Source organism: Lissotriton helveticus, chromosome 9 (genome assembly GCF_964261635.1).
Source record: "Lissotriton helveticus chromosome 9, aLisHel1.1, whole genome shotgun sequence".
Taxonomy (NCBI): domain Eukaryota; kingdom Metazoa; phylum Chordata; class Amphibia; order Caudata; family Salamandridae; genus Lissotriton; species Lissotriton helveticus.
The window spans coordinates 352,192,694-352,219,686 of record NC_136070.1 but is presented as its reverse complement, the minus strand read 5'-3'; the positions used below and the strand labels follow the sequence as shown (position 1 = coordinate 352,219,686).

The 26,993-nt window shown below is 43.2% G+C and overlaps 1 protein-coding gene across 3 annotated transcripts in view; it reads left to right on the top strand.

Annotated features, from left to right (window-relative positions):
- Positions 1 to 26,993, top strand: part of PRIMA1 (proline rich membrane anchor 1) — a 606,350-nt gene that overhangs the window by 425,519 nt on the left and 153,838 nt on the right. For all 3 annotated transcript variants that reach the window (XR_013600946.1, XM_078660091.1, XM_078660090.1), the window contains exon 4: positions 14,734 to 14,860. Coding sequence is in view for 2 of the 3 variants with exons in the window: in XM_078660091.1 (XP_078516217.1) it covers positions 14,734 to 14,860 (127 nt within the window). In the remaining variant the exon portion in view is untranslated. The remainder of the gene's footprint in view (positions 1 to 14,733; positions 14,861 to 26,993) is intronic.

Genomic DNA, 26,993 nt, shown 5'->3' with positions numbered 1-26,993 from the left:
ACTAAAAGTTAACAATATCCTGAACATTGATTGGCAATCTCAGACAACGATCAGCCAGAGAAATTGGCTTCGTGAAGGGTCAGTTTCAGGTGAAGAGGTCAGCGTCCTGCAGTTCACTCACAAGTCAGAAAAGGGCCTGTTTAATGCATACATGAACGATGAGGCCCATGCAACTTTGTTCGTTCGGTTAGCTCCACGGCCTACGTGAGGGCAACACAAAATGGCGTTATGAACAACGCAAACAAAATGGAGTCCGGTCCCAAAAACCACGGATCCTCAGATCTTCCCATTGAAGTGAACTCAGCTGGTACCCCGCCATCACCGGTAGCTGGGACAACGACAGCATTACAACATGTGAACCCCGCTGTTAATGTAACATCACTGGTTAATAAGGGCATGACTACACGGAAAAAAGGACCCAGTATATGCCCCAGGAGACCCACGAATAATCCAGCGAGTACTAGTAGACCAAGGCTTTGAAATAACCAAGCCAACCAATTCCTCAATTCCTGCCTACTCAATCCAACCATGCCCAGAGTAATAATATCCCACAAGCCCTACCACCAGGCACGACAGATAGTAGTCACCTACCGTTTTCTACCCCTCATAACCCGATAACTGTAGGGGATAAACAGGATGTAAGTAATATAGACACTAGGGCCAGGGGTAACGTTGTGTTGCCAACCATAGATCTTCCCCCGCAATCACTACCTTATGTAGTGGTCCTAACTGGGGTGCCAACTATAAAGGCACCCCAGAAAGAGTCGCAGCTGGACCTAAGAAACAAGAGCTTGTTTTGGCTAGCAACACATAGGCATTTTCCCTATGAGAAGGCAGGGGACATTCTGACGGTAAGAAGGGTAGAATGGGTGGGACCCAACAGGAAACATATCAGGGGGGACTGTATCATCATCAATTTCAAAACTCCTATGATGGTAAGCTCCCTACTGAATCAAAGAAGTACATTAAATAGATCTGGTAACGGAATAAGAATGTTCTGTCTTGACTACTTTTATGATAAGCACCTGGATCAAGAGTGACCAAGGACGCTCACAGATGTTAATAACCAGCGGTTGGAGGGACATCAGCTGACACACAATTATTTCCCTAATAGGCTCCACTGTATAATCTTCAAGTTAACAACTGATATGCCCCCCTAGAAGAAGTGGATTGACTATCTAATACGAAGGCCATTTGCTCTGGGAAAAGTCCAAAGAGCAGCCAGGAAGGGAATAAAATGGCAAGCTCGGGGATCCAACAGGGGCAACCTACAATTGCCGCAAAACCAGAAATGGATATATCTGCGGGGTCAATGGCTGGGGAGGGGGCAACGGTATCTCCCACTGTTTTAATCTCACTCCCCACCCCCACTAATCCTGTCATGGATGCTCCAAATTCCACCAACCCTCAGATTACACTGGGAACTATCCCTAGTACGCTTGATAAGACATCAAAGCAAAGTAGGGATCATAAAATTCTGTCATGGAATCTGGCAGGTATTAAGGCCAAATTATCATCTCCAGAATGGGGTGGGTTTGTTGACCAGTTTGATGTTTGTTTATTTCAGGAAACATGGGCAAGAGAGGATAGTGGAAGGGTGAGCTTTGCTACTTATAATATTCCTGCTAGCACAGGGGGAAAGGGAAGGCCATTGGGGGGATTTTCTATATGGGTAGGTTCCCCTGTGGGCTGTCACCCCACCACCCTGAATACCCAATCACAAGACATCCAATCGATATTGATCACCTTCCCATCTAAACTGAGATTAGCAATTATTATTATCTATTCCCGCCCTGTATCGCTTGCTCAGGAGTCAAAAACACTAGAGGAATTAAACCACTTTATACCAATGCTGCCACCTAACTCAGGATTGATAGTGGGGGGTGACTTAAACTGTCACTTTGAACCTCTTTTAGGTTCACACGATGCTGCCATTGGCGAGGAGGATCTACAATGGGTTATACCTGACCCACTAACGTACCCAGTAAAATCCTGGTCACCACTGGTTTTGCAGATTAACGCTATTGCCTTAACCCATTCTCTGAGGGCATGTAATGGCCGCACTCCATCTGACAGGACCAGTAGGGCGACATTTAATAGACCTGGACAGGCCTCCCAAATAGACTATATCATGGTGGAGTGCAGCTCCTGGCACCGGGTTAAGGACTTCGAGGTCATCCCACGGATGGATAGCGACCATAATGCCCTGTAATTATCCTTTGCGGTTCCAGATTCAGGCATATCTCCCCCCAGTAAGTCCCTGACCAGCGATAGGCTAATAATTGCCAATGATAGGAGAAGGTTAAAATCGTGTACTATGAAACAATCTCCAGAGAAACTCCCTGAGCTCTATGGAACTATTATCCCGATACTGCAGGAAATCAGCATGCTTAGGGGTGATGGGGCCAACCATACTTATTTACACTCGGTTGCAACGCTCCATAACCAGCTTATAGTCAACCTAGCAGATCTGCTAAATCCCATTAGTTGTCCAAGGAAAACTAAGGATTCGCAACACTCATGGTATAATGATGAGTGTCGCAAGGCCAAGAAAGCATTACGAGAGGCTATTAAAGAGGAAGAAGAGACATCGACAAAAAGCAGGCGTACACACTATAAAGAAGTCGTCCTTAGTGCAAAACAGTCCTGGGAAGAAAACAAATGGCTAAATATTAAAACTGCTCTATTAAGTCTGGATATGAGAACTTTCTGGCTAATAATAAGAATGAGCTGCAAGGAAGGCATTTCTCCCAGTGAACCCAATTTGCTGGCCGAAGTGTGGTCTGACCACTTCCAAAAGCTATATGCCATTGATCAGGCCTTTCTCCCCTTTGAGGAACTCTGGAACAGACAGCAGCACCTAGCGACTTATCTACAGCGCTAACTGCTTCTACAGTAAACAACCTAGAAGTTGAGCAACGCCCCCTCCATTACAGACTCGACGTCAACATTGTGCAACGCCAAGGACTACAGACTAATAAGAGGTGGCGTCCCAAAACAAAGAAATACGGCGCTCCGCGCCCGCTGAAAACAAAAAACGCCAGCACCGCTTATAACGGAGACCGACAACCAGCTCGAAAACGTCTTGGCTGTCAAACACAACTTAAGGAGTCCCCAAAGTGAAATCGATCTGAAGATCAGATATTAGAGACTGCACAACAAAAAGGTACCCAGCCCCAAAGCCCTGAAGACGAGCCTGCCAAGTACACGGACAGGCTCAGAAACGCGTCGGCTTACAGGCTCTTGACCTTCATTCGTCTTAAGTCCGAATGTTTTTTGCGCATAAGGCTTTTGTGCTTTGGTAAACACATTGAACATTGATTGCACCAGTAGCCTCTTGCGCTATCAGGCCAAAAGAAAAAGAAAAAATATTCAGTTTTAGTGGCCTGACAGAAAGTATGTGGACAGGGTACTTTCAATTTCGAATGAGCCATTTTCTTCCAAATGTTTGTTTTGTATATATTATCTAAATGTCAAATATTCTTTTTGTATATTTCTAAGTGATGTGTAAATTGTGTTTGTAAATATATGTAAATACATGTGTCTTTGTGCGGGACAGTAAGCAATTCTTCGGACAGCTAAAGTATTTGTAAAAATCAGTACATTTACTTTTCTTGTAATTCCTAAAAAATATACAGGTTGCACAGAAGGATTAAATACCTGAGTGCAAGATTCTGCCCTAAATAAAAATTGAGCAGAACCAACAAACGAGTGACCGGGTTTTCTTCTTTCTTATAATTGATCAGGAACAGGCACTACAGGCAGACCCCATGGGTACATCTTGCCCAGAACCTGCAAGCATAGAAGCCCACCTGGTCCAACCGAATAATGGGCCAAACAATGTTTGTAGGGAAATAACACTACAAGAGATTAGCTCAGCATTACAAAGATTACCTACAGGAAAAGCCCCTGGGCTGGATAAACTCCCTGGGGACATGTTTTGGGAAGAACCTCTAATTTGGGGGCCCTACTTTCTAGTATTATTTAATGCTATTATGAACGGCATGCCCATTCCTGAGAATTGGGCTGGGACTGAGATTGTACCAATTCTCAAAAAGAGTTCTCCACTATTGCCAGCAAACTATGGACCAATCAGTTTGATCGACGTCACACAAAAACTGTTTGCCAGGGTAATATTGGACCGGATCCAGGGCTGGATGGATAAAAATGATATCATTAGCCCATACCAGGCAGGATTCAGGAAAAACACCTCCGCACTCGACCAAGTATTTAGATTCCAACTCATCACATGGAAGACAGTATCAATGGAGGGTGGCAGCCTCTATTTGATATTTGTGGACCTGAAAACCGCCTTTGATCTCGTCCCCAGAACCAAATTGTGGGGGGCCTTAAGAGATATGGGGATCCCTGCCTATCTACTTGACATACTGATTAAGTTACATGACAACACCTATGCCAGAGTCAGATGTGGTAGGGGAGGAGAATTAACTGGCAGACTCTCAGTTGGCAGAGGTGTAAGGCAGGTCTGTGTGCTTGCACCAATCCTATTCTGCCTCTTTATCGACGCACTAATTCCGCTTCTAGCCGAAGTAGCAAACAACGATGCCCCAAAGTTAGCTAACACCAAGGTGGCGGCATTGATGGTTGCTGATGATACTCTCCTCCTATCAAAGACACCAATGAGCATCCAGAGGCTACTGGACAGTTTTGCTCTATTCTGTAGCAATAGGGGTTTGGCGAGCAACACTGCTAAAACTAAATTTATGATCGTCAACCCTCCCAAGACAACCCGCCCCAACCCACAACTGAACGGCATTCGTCTGGATAGGGTATCTGTATTCGAATATCTTGGCGTCACCCTATCAGAAGACATGCAGTGAGCGCCCTAAATAGCTAAAGCCAAGCTCAAGCCTTCACAGATTTCTGGGAGCATAGCCAAACTAGCTAGGGAGTCACCTCTCAAACCCATTGGCCCCACGCTTGAGATGTATAGGGCTCAAGCACGTGGTGCAACTCTCTATGGGGCAGAACTATGGGGGCATTCCTCGGTTTCTACTTTAGTTGTAACTGAGAATAGATTCTTAAGACAAGTCATGGGTCTCCGAGCCAGTACCCCGCTAATCCCTTTGCGCTTAGATTTGGGTATTACACCGATTGAGGACGAGATTGCCCTAAAACCATTGACGTTCTGGCGAAGACTTTGGGCTACTCCTGAATTAGCACCATACCAGGCAGATACTAATGAGCTTTTATCTTACCCAGGCTTGGTGAACAAGGTACCTTGATTTGCCCATGTAAAGCATGAGTGCGAAAAGCTTGGCCAACCTTTTATGTGGAGCACTCCGGGTGATACCTGTCCGTCAGTCCCCCGTGCCCTAGTGCCCAAAACTTACCGTGCCTTAAAACTTGGAGCACTCCAAGCAAACTATAAATTAGGCTTCCTAACAACACAGTTTCTCACAGTGAAAGATAATTAAAAGCTAGAAATATTTTTGGATGATATCCTTCCACAGGCTGCAAGAGAGCTGTACGTACAGTTCAGACACGGCACTCTGTCTGTACGTGCGGTAACTAATAAATGGGCCGGACAGAAAGAGGAGGGCTGTCCCGTATGCATCACACAAGAAGAAACGGAAATGCATGTACTATTTTCTGTCCTGGCTATCAAAATGCAAGGCGCTATTGGCTTGTGCAGCTATGCCGGAATCTGGGTTTTGAGCATTGTAGGGAGGCCTTTCCGGTTTTAAAATATGATACATCCAAACCCATTGTGTTAGCTGTTTCAAAATATTTGAATACAATGTGGCGCAGGAGGTGGGCTTTTATTCAGGGGCTAGTAATGTATACAAATTGCATTAGCAGCATTTTAGAAATGTGAGCATTGTATGTACCGTTTTCTAAGATATAAATGTTTTAACATTGATTACTTTATATATAGAATTGTAAATAGTATTAATTTTTTACATCTTGTGATTTTCAATTATTTATTGAATTATTGCTGCTATTCCCCTTAGTTGATGAGATCACATTACATCAATTGATACAATTTCCCCCGCAGTGGAATCCTTTGTCCCTCCGTCCCCCACTGTTTGGCAGACGGTAAAAACCCATTGTTTTCTCCCCTAAACTGTGTATTATATTACAAATGGAGTGTTCCCTTTAACTTTGATATATGTTATTTTAATAATGTGTGTTATCTTGTGTTTCTGTCACTTTTATGGTCCTGGTGACCGAAATAAAGTCTTTTGAGATGAGATGGGATTTACGCTCATAAAAATATTTACTTAGTATAGGACATTGGGTTACTGGTTAAGTGGGGTGACACCCTACTCAACAGCAACCACAATTCCTGTCAGGGTGAAGTCACAAGCAAATCCCAAATTAGCCTGTGCTCTACCCTTTGGTAGCTTGGCACAAAGCAGGCAAGCTTAACTTTCAGGCAATGTGTAAAGTATTCATGCAGCACTTCAAACAGTAATAAAGTGCAAACACATTACAAGAAAAAACCCACACCAATTTAGAATAATAGAATAAAAATCAATAAATGATTTGAGACCGAAGCTGAAAAATCTTATTAGTAGAACCAGAGATCTTTAATTCCAAAGATTTAAGGTAAGTATAGCGCCTAAATGCATAAAGCGCTACTCAGGGTTATCTGGCTGTGCAAGATTGGGTGAAAGTCACAAGTTCAGGCTGACCATAATGGAGCAGCGGCTGGATACAAGGACCAGGTTAGTCCAGCAGAAAATGTCACTTTCTAAAGTTCACCATGAAGATTTCCATTCGCAGTGAAGATGGTCACGAGGGTCAGGGAGAGAGTCACACATTATTGTCAATGTAGCGCAGAAACAGGCTAGGCGTCCTGGATGGTCATCACAGTAGCGTGAAGATCCTGTCAGGCGTCGTGGACGGTCGTTACTGGAGATTCATGTTGGCTGTCACCATGGGCGGTTGAAGCTGTAGCCTGAAGTGCAGATCTCAATTTGCCAGTCGTTGCTGTGATGGGAAGAGTCTGGTTTACCTGAGCTTCATATTCACAGGCAGCATGTGCATCAAGATCTTGCTGCGAACAGGCCCGCTCGCTGTTGTGAAGAGCCTCCAACTTCAGAATTTGTCTTTTTTGGGGGGAGGGAGCTCAACTGATGCCACACTAAGGAACTAAGATTTGAAGAGTACCTCTTAGGGATCAGGGACTCACTCCAGCAAAGGCCAGCAGGGCTCAAGAGGGTCTAGATGCAGGTCCAGGTTGTAGGTCCAGGCAGCAGTTTAGCTGGGCAGATGCAGGGAGGTTACTGGTGCTGTTTAAGTCCTTGCAGCACAGAACAGGAGGTCAGTCAGTTGACCCTTGGAGTCACTTCAGCCTGGGATGAAGGGTGCAGGTCCAGTCTTTCTTCTCAGCAAGCAACTCAACAGGAAACTGGGCAGTAAAGTGTCACAGCAGTCCTTCTTCTGTAGTATCCAGAGGTGTACTGAAAAGTTGAGTTCTGAGGGTCAACTATTTGTACCTGGTGCCAGCTTTGAAGTAGGAGAAGGATGTAGAGGATTTCACTCCCAGAGGGTCTGTGAATTTCCTGTTTCCTGTTTCCTTGCCCTGGCCCTAGCTGTCTAGGGGTACAAAAGACTACAGTAAAGCCCTTTGTGAGTGTGCTAAGGCTGGGCATTTGTGATGTGCAAGTGTGGTAGAGGACCTTCACCCTCCCCCATCAAACCTGAGATGGACCATCCTGCCAACACCCAGTATCCATCTGCCTCACTGTCTGGGAGCAATACACATAGACTAACTACCAGCTACACCTAGTCATATCATGTGACCCAGGATACAAGCTCCAGGTATCAAAGGGTTGGGATAAGAAAATGCCAAAGCAAATGTAGGTTTTTCACTACCAGGACATTCAAAAGTTGAAATTATATGGTCAATTTTTTAAATACTCTACACCCTACACTATGGGCTATTTGGGGCCTACCCTAGGGGTGACATATTTATTAAAAGGGGAGGTTTATATTTGGCAACAGATTTATTTTGCCAAGTCAAAATGGGAGTTTTAACTGGACATACAAGCTGCAATTTCAGGTCTGAGACATGCTTGGCAGGCTGCTTAAGATGGGTGGCAAACTTAGTGCTGCAGGCCCACTCGTAGCATTCTATTTAGAGGCCCTGGGTACATTTAGTACGAATTTCCTAGGGACCTACAATTAAACTACATTTGCCAATTGGGTGTAAGCCAATTTCATCATGTCCGAAGGAATGAGCACAAGCGCTTTCGATCTAGTTAGCAGTGGTAAAGTCCTAAAAGCCAAGAAAACAAGTTTGGAAAACAGGAGGGTGAAGGCAAAAGTTTGTGGATGACCCTGCAGAGAGGTCCAATACACAGGTATACTTTTTCTGTGAGTAAATATTGTTTTAAGGGAAGGTAGGGTCATTTCAGGACACACATACCAAGTCTCAGGGAATTTGAAAAGTTGTCATGCCCCTTCCCAAAGGAAGATGTTTCAGCTAAATGCATCAAGCCAAATACCGTTCGCAAAGGGGCAGATTCTCAGAATCTGCCCCTCTGCGACCGGTATTTATGCATTTGGGATGCATCAGCTAGATGCATCAAGGTAAAATCCACTTGCAAAGGGGCAGATTCTCAGAATCTGCCCCTTAGTGATCCTCCAGTTTGCGGCTGCACAAAAGGATTAAAGCATGTACAAATGCTAATCTGCAAGTCACTGACTCACAAAATAGCATTTGCGACTCTCGCTATTAGGAAGGGGCGTCCCTTCCTAATAGCGAGGCAACATGCTATGTACTAATGTTTTGCGGCCGCATTTGTGGCCGCAAAACGCTTGCAGATTACCACCTACTTCAAGTAGGTGGTAAACCACTTGCAAAGGGGAAGGGGTACCCAGGGGACAACTTCCCCTTTGTGAGTATGCGGGAAAATATTTTTTAAGAGCAGGCAGTGCTTTCAGAGACCACTGCCGGCCCTTAAAAAATTAAACGAAAACGCTTAATTTTTTCCTTTTTTTAAGTGCATCTCGTTTTCCATTAAGGAAAACGTGCTGCATTTTAAAAAAAAGGCGGCTTTATTAAAAAGCAGTCCCAGACATGGTCCGCTGAGCCAAGCAGGCCAACATCCCTGGGAGGGCTGACATTTCCAATAGGCTCGCAAAGTGCAAGAGGCTCATTAATATTAATGAGCCTCGCAATTTGCGACCCGATTGGGAATCGCAAAACAGTGGAATAACACTGTTGTACATGCATAATAGCGCCTCTCAAATTGCGAGCCGCAAGAGACTCGCAATTTGCGAGGTGCTATTTTGCGCGTAGTACATCTGGCTCTTGGTTCTTCACATAAGCACATCGAAGACCTTACACCTACAGACCTGTCCAAAGGCCTGGATACCCTCTTGGGTGATTAGTGCAGGACACAAATCAATATAACATGACATATTTTAGTATTTGAGAACCTTATGACAGCAACTTAAAAGTGAACTCAAATTAGAAAATGTGTGTAAATCTCAAAATTTACCATTAGTAGGGTCATTTGAGGTCCTGGGCAGTTTTATAAACTAAAGAGAATTTGCTTGTACTGTGCTATTTAAAAGAATGGAAGGGATGATGGAATGAGTACATTAAAGAGGACAGCAACAAATGGAAGCAGGCAGGTGAACACTGGAGTAAGGATTTAAATGAGTAATAGATGAAAGAAGGAGGAAATAAGAAAATAGTGTGAAAGAAAGACATGAAGGGCTAGAAGAAATGAGGGAAAAGGGAAGTGGATGATGTGTGATGAATGAATAGAAAGATGAAAGGAAATGAGGAAGAAAAGCAGAAGGAATCGTTGAAGGTAAGAAAAAAAGAAATTAAAGAAGGGATGAAGGAAGGAGGAGACAAAAAGAAAGTAAAGAATGAAAGGAGGAGGAAGGAAGAAATGCACCAAGGGAGGGAGGATAGGAAATGAATGAGGGTGTACGGAAGTAAGAATGGAAAGAGGAAAGGAGGCATGGCTGGAACTGCTGAGGAAGAGAACAACTAAAGAAAAGATGTCACGAAGGAAAGAAAGGAGCCCAGGGGAATGGACAGAGGAAATAATGGCTGGGTAATATTCCAAAGACTTAGAAAAACAAATGATTAATATACATATATGTGTCCTTAACACACCATTTATGTTCGTAAAGCACATAATCACCAGAGGGGGCCTTGACACGGAATACAAAAGTTGTTATCCAGCTCAATGGCACTCATTTTATCGACCTCAGAAACCAAAAAGACTGAGTGGAATGGATATAAATATATGCTCAAGAAGAAAAAACTTGAAAGGGAGAGTATGGAGGGAGGCGAGGTCTGAAGGCAAAGATAGATAAAGTAGACACAAATGTGAAGAGAAGTGGGAAAAGCAGAGATTTGGAGTGCAAGATTGAAGTTGAACATGATGAGAATGAAAAGTGGAAAGAGGAGAAAGACCAGGGGAGAGGAGCAACTAGCATGCAAAAGGACAGTGGAAGAGAAAGAGGGGAAGGTGAAAAGGTGGCTATTCAGAGGAAACACGCACGTAGGACAGGTAGTGGGGAAAAGGGAAGGAGTGAGGTATGAAAGGGAAAAAAGAAAAGCAGATACTGAGGAGGGCTCGAAAAGAGTACACATCTGCTTTATTACCTATACAGTTATTCATGATGTAAAGTTGAGGGGTCACAGGGCTGGACCATTCTTGGCCTGTCTCATCAATGCATAGCTGTGCTGACACAAAATAGCAATTCTATAACTGTGTTAAGGTTTTATGCCATCAAAAGATGTTTTGTGGCATCACAATTGGTTATCCTGATAAAAGTTTCAGTTAAAGTCCCAAGTTCAGGGCTGAGGTGGCACAGCAGAGCTGTGAGTGAAGGGACACTGCGTATTCAGTGTGAACTACGTATTAGGAGAGAGCAGCACTGGCAGAGGCATGGGGATGAACTAATGCTCTGGAATTAGCCTGTGTGGGTTTATTGTGCAGTGGCCATCGAAGGAGAGCAGTAGAACTGAGCTCAGCAAGGCCTTTCAAAGTTTTTTCACCACTGTTGTGTAGGTTCCTAAAATAAACTGCAGCATTAGGGGCCACAGATGAGACCAGGACTGCTCATCCAGGGCACAGACACCCTCTGAAATATTATCACTTGGTGCAGGCCAGACAGGGCCCCTCCCACCTCTGGACTGCAATGCATGTACCGGCTGCACCAATGGTCTCTATGCCCCTGCTATCATCCATTAGAACTACCTTTTCTTGCTTCCGTTCCTCATTGTTTTGCATGCTTGCTTCCAGTTCATAAAGTGTATTTTGTGAAACGCATGTTCACTCCCGTATTTTCAACTCAAAATACTCATATTGTCTCGAGGAGGATAGCATGCATGGCCTTGCCAGGTTTCAAATGACTATGAGGCCAAACACAGATTGATTCAATGAATACATTACTCCACTGACTCACCAGACCCTGCATCCAGGCACTCTCTCCATCATCATATAACTTGGAAATTGCTGACTTGCTGTTATTTTGTCAACAGTGCCTAGAATTATTTTAGGCTAAAAAAAATACCACCTCTCATATCTAGATTTACCTCCCCAAACCACCTATCTGAAGTGTTTCATCTTTTCTATCACTTCCCTTGGTTTTTGAAGCGCACCCTTCCAAAAATTGATAGAATTGCAGCCTACAGTCTCACTGATTTTAAAAGTTTTGATTCACATAGTAGGTACAACGCATTCTTCTGCGTGGTATGTGCCCTGCTTGTGCACCATCCACACCGGTCGACAGACAGGCCATCAGCCGTTGAAAGACAGTGTGTGGACCCTCTGCGACTGTTGATTGGAAACAAGGAAATAACACCATCCCTCCGCGTAGCACACTGACATGGCGGTTGTTGGACGCTCCCATTGCCCTTTTACCACCAATAAATACCACCATATAAGCAACACTCTTGACGCAGTCTGCGATTCAAAACTAATAGTGCTATGAGAATGACATATTTGCCAGTACAGCTTCAATCTTGTGCACCCAAAGTGACATCAAACATGGCATGAAATGGTACCCCAGACCGTACAGATCTTAAGAAGCATGCTATAGTGTCTCAGAAGAATCCTGGGCGTGTTTTGGAGGATGGGAGGGGTGGAAATAAAGGATTCATGCAAAAAACCTGCATCACATTTTTTTTCCTGTAGTTTTAGATAGCGCTATTACGACTGAAGATATAGAGTGTCCCTGGCTGGGCAAGAATGGTCTTCATGCAGAGAAGCATGCCAGCAGTGAGCAGAACGGTTTCAGTTTCTGTTTTCTGCTATTCCCTTCTCACTGCAAGCACTGTCTAGGGCAACGTTAATAAAATAATCTCAGACCTACCGGTGTTTAGGATCTGCGCTGAATCAGGTCAGGTGACCTTGAACGTCGAGTGATTAGGGACCAGAGCTTAGGAAGAACCACAGAAACTCACAGCCCAGCCTGTGTGTGGAGTGCCTAGCTCTGCTGTCACACATATAAACTTCTGTGTGTACATGGTTCTCAGCAGTTGGGTGTCTGTTATTTCGCTCTTGCTCCACTGGTATAGTTTTTGGCCACTCCAGTGCATGGCCTCGGCTGCTTGGCTGGTCTAGGTGTTAGTGCTCTGCACGCAAATCATGGGTGCTGCCACAGTGCCACTTCTCCTGCCTCGGTCATCCAATGGTTCTTTAACCCTTCCCTAGGCTGATAAAAAGTCAAAAGAAGTGCAAGACTTACCAGAACAGCCCGAAACAAGACAGGCCCTACACAACAAGGAGACCGGGTTATATTGGAAGCTTACAGCATGCATCAAATTGGATTTCCAGTGCTGAACGTTTATGAATGATTAATTCTGCCCACCCCTTCAATAGACCTGGCCCTGAGAAATAAGTGCCGGTGCTCAGCACCTGAAAGCACCGGCACAGATTAAGCACTGGCTTGACCACACTATTAAGACTTTTAGAAATAACAACAGTGATTTTATAGTTATGGAATGAGCATTTTAGTAGTACCTGATCATCTGGTGACCTTGTTTCCAATATACACAGAGTGGCATTTGGGTTAGCCCCTGGTTCGTGATTGAAAGGTCACCTTTTGGCCCATTGGCTTTCCCAACTACCCTTGTTTTTGTCCTACTCTGGAGCATGTATGTTTAGAACGGTCTGATTGGAAGCCTTATATCCTTCTACTGCTGATATTGCTTGCTTTCAGGGAACTACTTTTTTAGTTCCCCTTAAGTACTCCATGCAAATGCATGAGCATTTTTGCTGTGTCCCCCTGGGGTGCATCCTCTTCTCTTTGCCGCCACCCCTTGCTTACTCTGTTGCTTCTCATGTCCCCCAGCTCATCCTTTTGTTTCCTTACCCTTATCCTTCCCCTTCTTTTTTTACAAATTTCCTCCCCAACTTCTGCCTCTGTTGCTTCCCCTCCCCACTTGTCCTCTTCTTCCTGTCCCTCTCACTCTTCATTTTACTTTATTTTATTAAGCTTTTTTGCACCTAAAACATTATCAGAGCTCATCGATAGTAAAATGTGAAATGCATTTATATGGGTACCAAGAAATGGGTTTCAAACATTTTAATAAGTCCATTCAAAGGTGGCTTCCGGGGATGTGCATGCATCTATCTTAGCCATCTTTGAATGGGTTTGTTCAAATTGTACAAATGCATTCAAAAGTGACTGTCATGGATACATGCATACCCACTGTAGACATCTTTGAATAGGTCTGTTTACATATTTCGAAGCATTCAAGGATTTTGCAGTGGAAGTAAGCACATATCGAGATGTCATCTTTGCAAACATGTTTAATGTTGCAACAGCCACATTCAGATATGGCTGCCATTGACGAACACTCACCTGAAGTGGCTATCTAACACAAAAAATCACAAGCAAAGCCAAGCAGTTTTGCTGCTGAGACTACGGATGGGCGGAACCGGTGGAGTTTAATTCTGTAGAATCACGTGGAATTACATTGAGGGGTGAAGTAGGTATTTGGCTCTATATTCATAGTGATCAATGCACCCTCACATAAATAAATGGATGCAAGGGTGCCTTTTGCGCTATGAAAATATCACTTTGCGCCCACTCCTTACATACTCTTTTAATATCTTCGGAGTATGAAGGGTGCTGATGAACGGGATATTCAGTGGTTTATAAAGGTTAGAAACCACTGTATATATCACAAGATACTTTTACAGTACTCCGCAGTGATTAAAAGTTAATTACTGCAGAGTATTCAAGGGCGCCAAGAAGTATGCAGTTTTTTCTATACTTTAGAAATGACTGCATAAATCACTCAGCACCCTTAGATTTTTCTGCAGTGATTAAAAGTGTATCATTTCAGAGAATTCAAGGGAGCACAGAAGTATGCTGTGCTTTCTATACTTTAGAAACCACTGTAAACTTTCATTCCAGTGGCAGAGCGGCAGAATGTAATCAATCAAGAAATTCCTCGTTAGAAGAGTAACACAGGATTACAAAAACAATTCCGCAGGCGGAATTAAAACCTTCACCATGGCTGAACCGAGGCCCACTGGCTTCACAGTTGCCTGTTTTTTTTCCAAACTAATACACTTTTCTCTCGTGATCAGATAAAGTTGAGTTAAACCTTGATGGAGAATTATTTTTTACCTTTTACTGTTTTAAGTAGTACAACCTGTAATGCACAACTATATATATCAAATATCAATTTGCATAGCGGAAAACATACTATACATGTTTTGAGAAGGGTTACTTTACCATCCCTACTTCTCATTGCTGTATCTTTTCTCTTTACAGTTGAATCACCTCCTGCCCCTGTGGAAGGAACCTTGTGGCATGGACTGGTTATAATTATTGCAGTATGCTGTGCAACTGTGGTATTCATCCTTGTAGTTGTCATCATTTGCTACAAAGCAATAAAAAGGTAAGGATCTGGCATGTCTATAAAACAAATCAATAATCAACAGCAATCATGAATTTTCTTTTTTGTGCAGCTCAACTATCAAAGAGGTTAAGAAGGTAAATTCCCTAAACTGTTCACTGCCCATTCCTAATGTTACAGAATGAAAGGCGAACATATTTTATTCCATTCATACCTCTGACTTTGAGACACTTCTCAGGCAAAAGACTGCCTCAGTGGTATAAATATTTGGTGAAGCCCTCACAACCAATTTTATTTGGGGAATATGATGAATTTTTAAAATGAATTTTAAGTTATTATGTAATACCTCTATGTATGCATTCTTGCTCTCTCTCCCACTCCTCTCTTCCATGATAGCACTTTTCCCATACCACCTTTATGTCTTTGCTGCCACTCATCTGTATATTGGCCATTTCTCATGTGCCAGCCCACTCGTGTACCCACAAGTACATACAACAAAAGAAGGAGTATTCAAAAAGTACGCAAAGGCGAAATTCAATTGATCATATCCATTTAGATACTATTGTTTTGAACGGGCAGTGCATTCAAGTAAAATGCGGAGCAACCGTTTGAAAGCTGCTCCATGGTTCACTATGCAGGTAGCAACCTGCCTGTGCTCTTAAGAGGGTATTAGAGATCCCCTTGCAGGCGGGTGCAGGTATATGTCTAAGGGGCCGTTTCTCCCTCCCACTGAAAGTGTGCCACATTTTTGTGGGACACTTTCATTGCGCTTCTTAAAGGTATGTTTGCCTCAACACCCACATCACTTAAAGGAAAAACCATTTTCTTATGTGATGTTTATCAGGACAACTTCTGTGTTGTAATTCCATCACATTTATCATGTGAAATGATAAAAAACATTGTCCTCTCATTATCACCTTTATCAAGCTTTCCAGTCTGCAGGACTCCTTGAGGGACATCTGACTTATTCCTTCTGAGAGACATCCAGACTGGGGCGCCTGATGCTTCTCAGTCTATCCTTGTATATGCCACACACATCACTTCAGCAGACACTAATCTTGCTTTGACCCCAAGCCCAGCAGAGTGCAAACAATCACGGTGTCAGAATTTGAAGGGGAGGGAGCTGCGAGTTGCTCCCTCAGATTCTTTCATTTATCTGCTCGGTTTGCTGCTTTTTGTCGCCGCTCTGCATCAGAGGAACATTTTTTGTGGTTTTCAGATTAAACTGAACAATTATGTTTCTTTCTATTCGGTACTTAAAGTGGACAGGTTGAAAGTAAAAACTTGAACTGATAAATGCAATTAAAGTTGAACAATACATAGTTCAATACTTTTAAATGTAACCGTGTTGTCGCTCGAATTCACACACACGTTTTTTTGTAACCAATTTTCAGTTTAGAGGAAAAGGTGATGCCTCAATGAAAAAAAAACACCATAAGTCAGTGTTTCTTTACTATGGGTTGTCAGTCATGGCTGAAAGTACAAGTAATAAAGATGCTGTTAAAGTCTGTATTTATCTTGCACATTTGCTTTAAAGGCGGAGGTCAAATGTCCGTCTATGTCTTCTGGCAAATTTCTAATGTTTTAACACAGGGAATTGGTATTTCCTTCTCTTACTTTGCAATCAGAAAAAGAAAAGTAAAGTGATTAATGTGACACTCTTGCTGGGGTACTAGAAGTGTGAAAGGAAAGGCTAACCCACAACAAAATGTAAATACCTGTAAAGGAACTGTATGCATTCAGCAGTTAGCAAAGCAAACATGAAACTCATGTTTTTTTAGTTCCAGTGTAATGGAAACAAAGATTTTAATAGGATCAAAACAAATCAAAACATTTGGTGATGCACAACTGATAAATATTAACTGAAACCCGATATCCACACATTATAATGTATGTGTAATATACTTATATCAGTAATATATCTGTGCAAATTTAGTGGTCATTTCAATGGAAAACAAACTTTATATAAATAACAGCACACTAGTACATGGTGCTTTAGTTACATTAATAAAGTGCCCTCCTCATGTCCCCTAAAGCTAGGTGGGTCGTGAAAGTTTGTTTTCTAAAAAGTAGGTTGTAGTTCTAAAAGGTTTGGGGAGCACTGCCGTAAGTAAAACAATATTGTTATCTGCATAGTGAAAATATTTGTTATCACGGACACCCCTTTCAGCTTTAATATATTTTCATTATGGATTTTTTGTGGACAAAAAGGGGCAGGATTCAATGTAACATTTGATGAAAGACGTCAAAAGTTTCATTCATACAATTTGAATTGATCTTTGTTGTTAGATGAAGAGCTTTGTGTGATACAGCTTTTGAAGTAAAGCAAAACTGAAGTCACAGTGGATGATCAGATTAGTAAAAGAGATTCTCAAACTGAGCAAAAGGAGTGGTATGGCCAGACCGGGGAGGCCAGGACAGATAGGGAAAAATGTAATATCAGCCGCTTAAGTGAAGAAGCCTAGTGAGAGAGTATGACCCTCTGATGACTTTATAAATAACTCGATTTGTTATATTTTACAGAGCACGTTAAACATTATTTTTGTTGAAACACCATATGTTTTCAGGCATAGTTGAAGCACTATATCTTTTTAAAGAATGTTTGCAGTGGAATTAATTCAGTATTCCAATGAATGTTCTGGGCTCACCAAGGCAATTTGCATGATAAGATGCTACTTTATCAATGTCAACATTCCTTTGTATATGGGAGCAATTGGAATGTTGGCATAACAAAGGTGTTTTACACAATCTAGGTGTTAACCCCTTCGACGCTCATGACGAGCTGGGCTCGTCATGTCGTAGCCTCCTCGCACGCTCATGACGAGCCCAGCTCGTCATGTAAAGTGCGATATTAATAAACCCAGCGTTTGGGCGGAATTCCGCCCGCACGCATGCGGTTAATGTTAAAATTCCCACAGTATTTAAGAAAAGTCTTGTGGTATGTCAAATGAAGCAGTATCCTTAGAAAGGATGTGTGTCTGATATAAACCACTGAGTGAATATCAGAGAAATATGTGTGCACCATGAGAAGCAATGCAACCCTGAAACAGTTTAGAAATACATTCTTATTGAATTTCACATACCAGGAGAAACCAAACCACTTTCAGATATTATTTCTCGACATAGTGTGCATCACTGTTTACATGTCTGTTAATAGCCTATTACCATTTATGTGTGATACAATAAAATGGCATTTTAAGCACATCAATCTACACTAGGATAGTGCTAATGTATGTATATGTGAAGGTATTGCTCTAATTGTCTACTTTGTCCAAGAAAAACCCAAGAGACATATTACTTCCTACAGTGGAAGGTTGACAATTTAGGTCTGTGACTGCTTGGAGCTGATCTTGAACAAGGATGGCCAGGTTTAAGTGGACTCCAGGTGGGATCTTTTAAGTGGATTGAGTTGAAGATGATTCAGCATCATCCAACACTGGTTGTCATACAGATCATTACTTAGTCAATGTCTTTCAAAAAGAAACATTTTCAAATAGAACTAAGAAGCATCAGTGTGAAAGTGGTTTGAGATGTTGGAGTTTTTTATAGCAAAGACAGCAGGTTCAATATAAAGAATGACCAGAGTGTGTTGAGACAGGAATGTACGTTGGATTAATTTTATTAGACACTAGTACTGTATATATTACTTGTCGGTGGACTACTAATCTCATTCCAGTTTTCCCTATCCATTATTAAGGGATGATCAAATACTTTAGTGGTACAAGAAGGTCAACCATTGATTGAGAAGATTCATTTAGTCATGTTTTCAAAAGGATAAGTAGATTGCAGTTATCGGCTGGAATCAGATCCGTGATCTCAAGACTATGTTTCACAGCCAAACTACAGTTGTTCAGAAGACAGATGAGAAAGACTTGTGTAATACTAGTTATGGTGACCACTGCTGCTTCAATTTCAATCTGGTTGTTGTTGGAAAAGTGGCCACACTTTTTCCTTCTGTTCTCAATGAGGCGAATTATATTGATACTTTTTCCATGTCATAATCCCAATGCCCAAAAACAGGATAACTAAAATTAATTATTGTTACTTCTCTACCCGCTTTGGACTGCATAAAGGCCACGTATTCAATATCATTTGATGCAACCTCCTCCAGTACCTTACAAGATGAGAATGATGTCCATATACTTGACCTGTATGAAGGCTTCCATTTATTTGTTTTTTCCCCTTTTTGGGCTGCCTCCAAATACACATATTTTACCCCAGGTTCACTACGAGTGGTGTATACCCGGTCTAGGGCTAAATCGTCGTCATCCAGATGTCGAGAGGCTAACTGTTCTTGACCCTCAAATTTCTTAGAATTCCTTATAGACTGCCGGGGGAGTTTCATTCCCTTGGTGCTTTGACCAGTGTGACCTCCGCTCTTGTTCTAGAACCCTCCTGCAATTGGGCAGAACCCACCAGTCCCATACCATCATCCCTTTTTATCACCCCCCACTTCTCTGCTTCTGCCCCTCATATCATTTGCTTGCTCTTTGTAGGGCTAAGCTGTTCGTCTTGGACTTGTGCTAGCCTGTGCTTTCAAATAGGAGGCTTTAACTTCAAACCCAAACTCCTTCCTTTTCTCACCTTTAATTGACCTAATCGTCAACTCATACCCCACCCATGATTCTGTCTCCTCACCAACATTGGCCTTTTGGATACATTTACTGGTAAGCATCCCTGTTCTGCTTGAACCAGAAGCACCTCATTGCTCACAAGTTGGGAGACTACCGGCCTTACCAACTAGATTATAAAAGAATTAATTGCTTTCAATTCTAACAAATCCTCTGCTCGCAGTGACTCTTTTGTAGCAAGAGAAGCTTCAAATAGTTCATGTAATGTTTTCTGCATTAACAGAAGGACGTCCAACATCAGGGAAGGGCATGACAGTAGGGAGTCAATGTTTGCAGTGGACGTAGCCAAGGTCCCTTGGTTGCCAGCCTGGGGTCCCCAACCTAATTGCTGCTTAATTCCTAGTTTTAAAGCATAAACACCTCAACTCTGCGTCTGGAACAGAGGGCATCACCATAGGAGCAAACAAGTGAGGTTTAAGTACTGGCTTCTTAAACTTAAAAATGAGGCTGGGCTTGCCTGTATGAAAAAACTTTATAGGTGCTTGGATGTACCATTAATGGGAAGCAGCCTTTACAACACAGTATTTACCATGCACTTCCATGCACTGCCTTCACCACACATCCTTTACTATGCAATGCCTTTACCACACATTGGCGTTACCACATAGATCTCTACTTGGCATAAGCCTCTACCATTCATGCCTTTACAGTACATTAGTAAGTGTATATCTGTGTGTGTGTGTGTTTGTGTGTTTGTGTGTGTGTGTGTATATGTATGTATGTGTATATATATATATATATATATATATATATATATATATATATATATATATAGATAGATATAGATATAGATATAGATATATGTATATATGTAGATGTAGATATAGATATATACATTAGGGATTTCGGTGAGGGTGTTTTTAGGGTTGGAGAAGGGTACTGGATGGTAATAGTGGGTGTAGGTGTGGGTAAGGGTATTGGGTGGTAAGGGTGTTTTTAGAGCTTAGGGGTGGGTAATGGTATTATGTGAGAAGGGTGCTTTTAAGGTTTAGGGTTGGGTTAGAGTATCGGGTGCTAGAAGTGATTTTAGGGGTGGGTAAAAGTATTGGGTGGTAAGGGTGCTTTTAAGGTTTAGAAGTGGGTAAGGGTATTGGGTCGGAATGGTGTTTTTAGGGTTTAAAGCTGGAAAGGGTATTGGGTAGTAAGGGTGTTTTTAGGGGTTAGGAGTGGGTAAGGGTATTGGGTGGCAAGGGGGATTTTAGGGGTTAGTGTTGGGAAAGGGTATTGGGTGGTAAGGCTGTTAGGGTATAGGGGTGGGTGAGTTTAGGGGTCGGGGTTGAGAAGGGAATATATATATATCTATATATTTATATCTATATCTATATATATATATATATATATATATATATATATATATATATATATATATATATATATATATATATATATATATATATATATATATATGTCAGGAACTCCGAAAATTCAGCAAACACAGCTGCAGGCTAAATAACGGAACGGACCCATTTAGGATGATTTAAACGCTTTTATTTTCTGTGCACCCTCTTGATCGCCATGACGCGTTTCGGGCCCTAAAGCCCTTGATCACATGACATGGTCAAAATACACCCAGTGATTTGTAGTGCTGGATTGGTCACATGGTTCCAAGCCTATAGAAATAAAGAAAATACTTCAGCCTAGACCGGATTTTTTGACAAACCAATATTTACATTACATTCATGTTCTTTTTAAACCTTGTATCAACATCATAATAGTTTATCCCACGGATTTGTGCAAAATTTCGCAATAAATATAATAAATACTTAAAATAAATATTTATACATGTGCAAAATTGCAATACACCAATATACAAAAGATCTTAATAGATCACTGTACAAAACTCTCTCTGCAAAATAGCAAGAAAATAAAGTGCATTGTGCAAATTTTCCAAAAGGGTCTGTTATTTTTGTAAGGTTTAAAATAATTCCGCCCAAGTGGGCATTGTCAATAAAGTTCCGGACCACTGCTTCTACATTGCCCAGAATTATATCATTTTTTATCCACGCACCACACAAGGAAATAGTAAAAATAGTGTGATTATTCCCTAATCAAGTGTTTTATTTTATTATTTAAAAATCTGGCAGTACTTGATAACATAGCTTGTTTTGACATTCCAATGCCCTGATTCATTTGTGCAATTCTAATGACTGTTTTCTATAACTCGCTTATGTTGTTATTCCAGATGTAAGCAAGTATATAAATCCTCAGTCGCATTAAGACCAAACGGTGTCTTAGTGTCAAGTTCAAGAATGTACCGGGTTTCCAAAACTCTTAATTTTGCTTCTCTATTTCCACCCCGGCGTAACGGCAGCACCATATCTATTGCATAATACCTCAGGCAGTTTACATCTCCCTTGTGGCATAGATTAATGTGTCTAGCCACAGGGTAGGCTTCATCCTTGTTGATTACTGCCCTCATATGCTGCAATATGCGCCTGTGGACTTGTAGCTTCGTGCTACCAACGTAGCAAAGTCCACAAACGCATTCTAAGACATAGATGACATAATCTGACTTACAGGTTATTTTCTTAGAAATAGGAATTTCCGTCTCACTGAACGGAGAACTATATGATGTTTTGTTTTTTCCTATGGTGCACGCCTTACACACGGCACATTTGAGGAACCCCCTACTTTTGCCCAGCCAGTTGCCTTTAGTTGGTATCTCTGGGCTACTACTGACTAGCATGTCCTTCATGGACCTAGCACGGCTATATGTGATAGCCGGAAAGACTGCCATTGTTTTGCCAATCACAGGGTCCCCTGTGATTATATGCCAGTTTCTTTTAACAATGTTCTTTATCAGTCTATGCTGACAACTATAGCCCAGAATAAGTCTTGGTTGTCCCTCTGCTTTTTTTGACACTGTAGGTTCAACCCCCGTTGATGTTATTGGGGATATTATAGCCATGTTGGCCCTTTCAGTCGCTTTAGACACCACACTTGCTGTGTAGCCCCTCTGTAGGAACCTTGCCTTGCTATCTTTCTGTGCTAAATAACAGGCTGCATCCGTGCTACAGATTCTTCTAATCCTCAGCATCTCCCCATAGGGGATGCTGCGGATTAGATGGTTGGGGTGCTGACTGGAGGCATGGAGGATTGTATTGCCTGCAGTTTCTTTGCGATGTAATTTAGTCTGCAGTCTCCCTTCCTCTACATAAACCTCTACATCAAGAAAATTAACTTTACTTTTACTGATGGTACCTGTGAAGTGTAAATTCAATTCATTCTGATTGATATTACTAATGAACTGTTCCACCTCACTCACTGTCCCCTTCCAGATATATATATATCACATAACTTCCCTCCACAACAGAAGAAAAGGAGGCCAGAGGGGGTTAACAGGTAAAGCCAAGCTTTATTTAGCAGCATTCAGTGCTGGCGGCGAATGCATTTCGGCTCCTGGCCTTCCTCAGCGCCCTGCCATGCACAGTAAGTCCTCCACTCAATGTCCCAATCCTGCAACCCTGTAATGAAGGTCCGGAAACTCCTCCCCCGGCTGATTGTTCTCACCTGTTGGTGTCCGAAATTGAACAGTGGACTCCAACTCCCAGAATGCACCCTGGGTGTGCATCTGGGTCGGCGGTATGGGTAGTGCCTCTTGGTGGGTAAATGGCTTTGTCCGGATTGTGCAGGAGGGCGGTGGGGGTCCCCACGGAGCGCTACCAAAGTCTGCAAAGCCTTCCTGTGTCCCCTCGGACCGCAGCTGCCTCGGCGTCCAGGGAGGAAATATCGGCAGGGACAGCCATTGCGCATAGCGTCCTAGCGGAGGCAAGTGCCTCCTACCGCCTGATACCTCCTGGTCAGTGAGGCGGACACCGGACGTCTCGGTCCCCCGAGTGTGTAAAATCGCTGAATGAACAACGACGTGTGCCAAATGAAGTCCGGGTCTCTTGGTGCTGCAGGGCCATCCTGGCTGCCCCCTTGGCTGGAGCAGAAAATATCATATAACTTCCCTCCACAACATAAGAAAAGGAGGCCAGAGGGGGTTAACAGGTAACGCCAAGCTTTATTTAGCAGCATTCAGTGCTGGCGGCGAATGCATTTCGGCTCCTGGCCTTCCTCAGCGCCCTGCAATGCACAGTAAGTCCTCCACTCAATGTCCCAATCCTGCAACCCTGTAATGAAGGTCCGGAAACTCCTCCCCCGGCTGATTGTTCTCACCTGTTGTTGTCCGAAATTGAACAGTGGACTCCAACTCCCAGAATGCACCCTGGGTGTGCATCTGGGTCGGCGGTATGGGTAGTGCCTCTTGGTGGGTAAATGGCTTTGTCCGGATTGTGCAGGAGGGCGGTGGGGGTCCCCACGGAGCGCTACCAAAGTCTGCAAAGCCTTCCTGTGTCACCTCGGACCGCAGCTGCCTCGGCGTCCAGGGAGGAAATATCGGCAGGGACAGCCATTGCGCATAGCGTCCTAGCGGAGGCAAGTGCCTCCTACCGCCTGATACCTCCTGGTCAGTGAGGCGGACACCGGACATCTCGGTCCCCCGAGTGTGTAAAATCGCTGAATGAACAACGACGTGTGCCAAATGAAGTCCGGGTCTCTTGGTGCTGCAGGGCCATCCTGGCTGCCCCCTTGGCTGGAGCAGAAAACATCACATAACTTCCCTCCACAACAGAAGAAAAGGAGGCCAGAGGGGGTTAACAGGTAAAGCCAAGCTTTATTTAGCAGCATTCAGTTCTGGCGGCGAATGCATTTCGGCTCCTGGCCTTCCTCTGCGCCCTGCCATGCACAGTAAGTCCTCCAATAAATGTCCCAATCCTGCAACCCTGTAATGAAGGTCCGGAAACTCCTCCCCCGGCTGATTGTTCTCACCTGTTGGTGTCCGAAATTGAACAGTGGACTCCAACTACCAGAATGCACCCTGGGTGTGCATCTGGGTCGGCGGTATGGGTAGTGCCTCTTGGTGGGTAAATGTCTTTGTCCGGATTGTGCAGGAGGGTGGTGGGGGTCCCCACGGAGCGCTACCAAAGTCTGCAAAGCCTTCTTGTGTCCCCTCGGACTGCAGCTGCCTCGGCATCCAGGGAGGAAATATCGGCAGGGACAGCCATTGCGCATAGCGTCCTAGCGGAGGCAAGTGCCTCCTACCGCCTGATACCTCCTGGTCAGTGAGGCGGACACCGGACGTCTCGGTCCCCCGAGTGTGTAAAATCGCTGAATGAACAACGACGTGTGCCAAATGAAGTCCGGGTCTCTTGGTGCTGCAGGGCCATCCTGGCTGCCGCCTTGGCTGGAGCAGAAAACATCACATAACTTCCCTCCACAACAGAAGAAAAGGAGGCCTGAGGGGGTTAACAGGTAAAGCCAAGCTTTATTTAGCAGCATTCAGTGCTGGCCGCGAATGCATTTCGGCTCCTGGCCTTCCTTTGTGCCCTGCCATGCACAGTAAGTCCTCCACTAAATGTCCCAATCCTGCAACCCTGTAATGAAGGTTCGGAAACTCCTCCCCCGGCTGATTGTTCTCACCTGTTGGTGTCGGCGGCGTCCAGGGAGGAAATATCGGCATATATATATATATAGTTGTTTTTTTTTCCTTTATGATGCTCCCTTTCTCGGACCAGAAATTGAGGCGCACACATGGGTAAATCTTCATAAGTTTAATACCGCAAACAAAAAACACCCGACAGGCGTTTCGGCTACACTCCTTCGGGGCAATGTCGGGGAGGTCAACAATTCATGCCATTTTATAACTTAAACAATAAAGTTCATTGCCTTGAAAAAAGTGAAGCAGTTCCTTAGTACTGTGAAATGCAAAGAGGGGTAAGTGTGTCAGCTCTCTCTCAGTTTCCACAGGGGCCATCTTACAATGTATATTCAAATCATCCATTTTAGTCTGTTTGCACCCCTATGCAATCCTTATTTACACATATTTACACCATGTACAGTGGGCTAACTTTTTGGCACCTATTTACACTGTATGTGGAGATATTCTGAATATACATTCTCATAGGTGTTTTCCAGCATTCTTGCCCTGGATGGGCATATACTCCTAAAATGGCTCCCCTTGTTTAATCTTGAATCTTTCCTTCCCCTTCCATAGATAGAACTTAATTCCTGTGTGCACCCTCCTACTCCCTTATGCAAATATCAGTTTCTTTTTTGTTATAGTTTTTAGCAATGTGTATCCAAAGTTCCTCCTCATTGTTAAACCCTGTGGGATGCTTGGACTGCATTTCTATTATGTATTGTGATTCTAATTTCCGCAATTTTTTAATTCTGTCCCCATCCCTTATATCCTATGGGATATGGTCTATACAGAAAAGTTTTAGAAGGTTGGGGTTGGATTTGTGGTGCTCCTGAAAATGGCGTGCCAACGGGTATGTGGCAACGCGATTTTTAATAGCACGCATGAGCTCGAGCACCCTTTTCTTTGCCTGGTGAATCGTGCTCCCTATATAGTTGAGCTCGCAAGGACATGTTAGGCAGTAAACTGCGAACTCTGTGTTGCAGTTCATTAGCTTGTTTAATTTTCTTTTGTTTTTCCTGCTTGGGCTGTTAAATTCTTTCACCTTTTGGCCGTTCCTGCAAGCTTTACAGCTCATATCGGGATAGAATCCTGTCACTGTATCTTTCCTCTTTGAATTCTTGGTAAAATGACTTCTTACCAAGTGCTCTCTGAGGGTCGGGCCTCTTCTGTATGTTATTAGGGGTGTCTCTGGTAGATTCTTTCCTATGATTATATCTGATTTCAGCACCTTCCAGTTTTTCCGAAATATTTGAACAATTTCTGATGATTGTGCTGAGTAGTCAGTTATCATTCTCAGCTAATTGCTAGATTTGGTGTCTCGACATTCTCTTTGCCCCATTATCAAGTTCTTCCTTTCCAGTTGTTCTCCTTTCCTTTCAGCCCCCTTCAGAGTCCTTTCCTTGTGTCCTCTCTCTCTTGACCTTTGGAATGATTCTTCCTTGCCCTTTTGAAACTCATTCTCTGTGGTGCAGTTCCGCCTTATTCAGACTAGTTCCCCATATGGAATCCCTCTGATTACACTGTCTGGATGGAAACTGTCCACATGAAGCGTACTGTTTCCCGCCGTCGGTTTGCGGTATAAGGCAGTCTGTATGTTTCCTTCCTCAATGTACACTGTTAGATTTAAGTACGCTACTTGTGTTTCACTGATGCATTCCGTGAATCCCAGGTTGCAATCATTGTTGTAGCGTGCCCACAACACAATGTTGTCCAGCCATCTTTAGTTTTCCCAGGCCACGTGCTTCTCCCACCAGCCCGCGAACAAGTTCTCATAGCTGGGAGAGAAGCACGTGCCCATCCAGGTTCCCTATTCCTGGCGGTAAAGCTCCCCTGCGAAAAGAAAAATGTTGTTTCTGAGACAGAATGAGGTGAGTTCCATTAGCATCAAGTTATGCTCATAATACTTGGCAGCACGTTTTTTTAAAAAGAACTCAATCGCTTCAAGCCCCTTATCATGTTGCATGCTTGTATACAAGCTTGTGGCGTCCAGCGTCACAAGCAACATATAAGTCTCCCATTCAATCCCAGATATAATCCGCAGGAAGTCCTTAGTGTCTTTTATATAAGAACTCAAATCTCG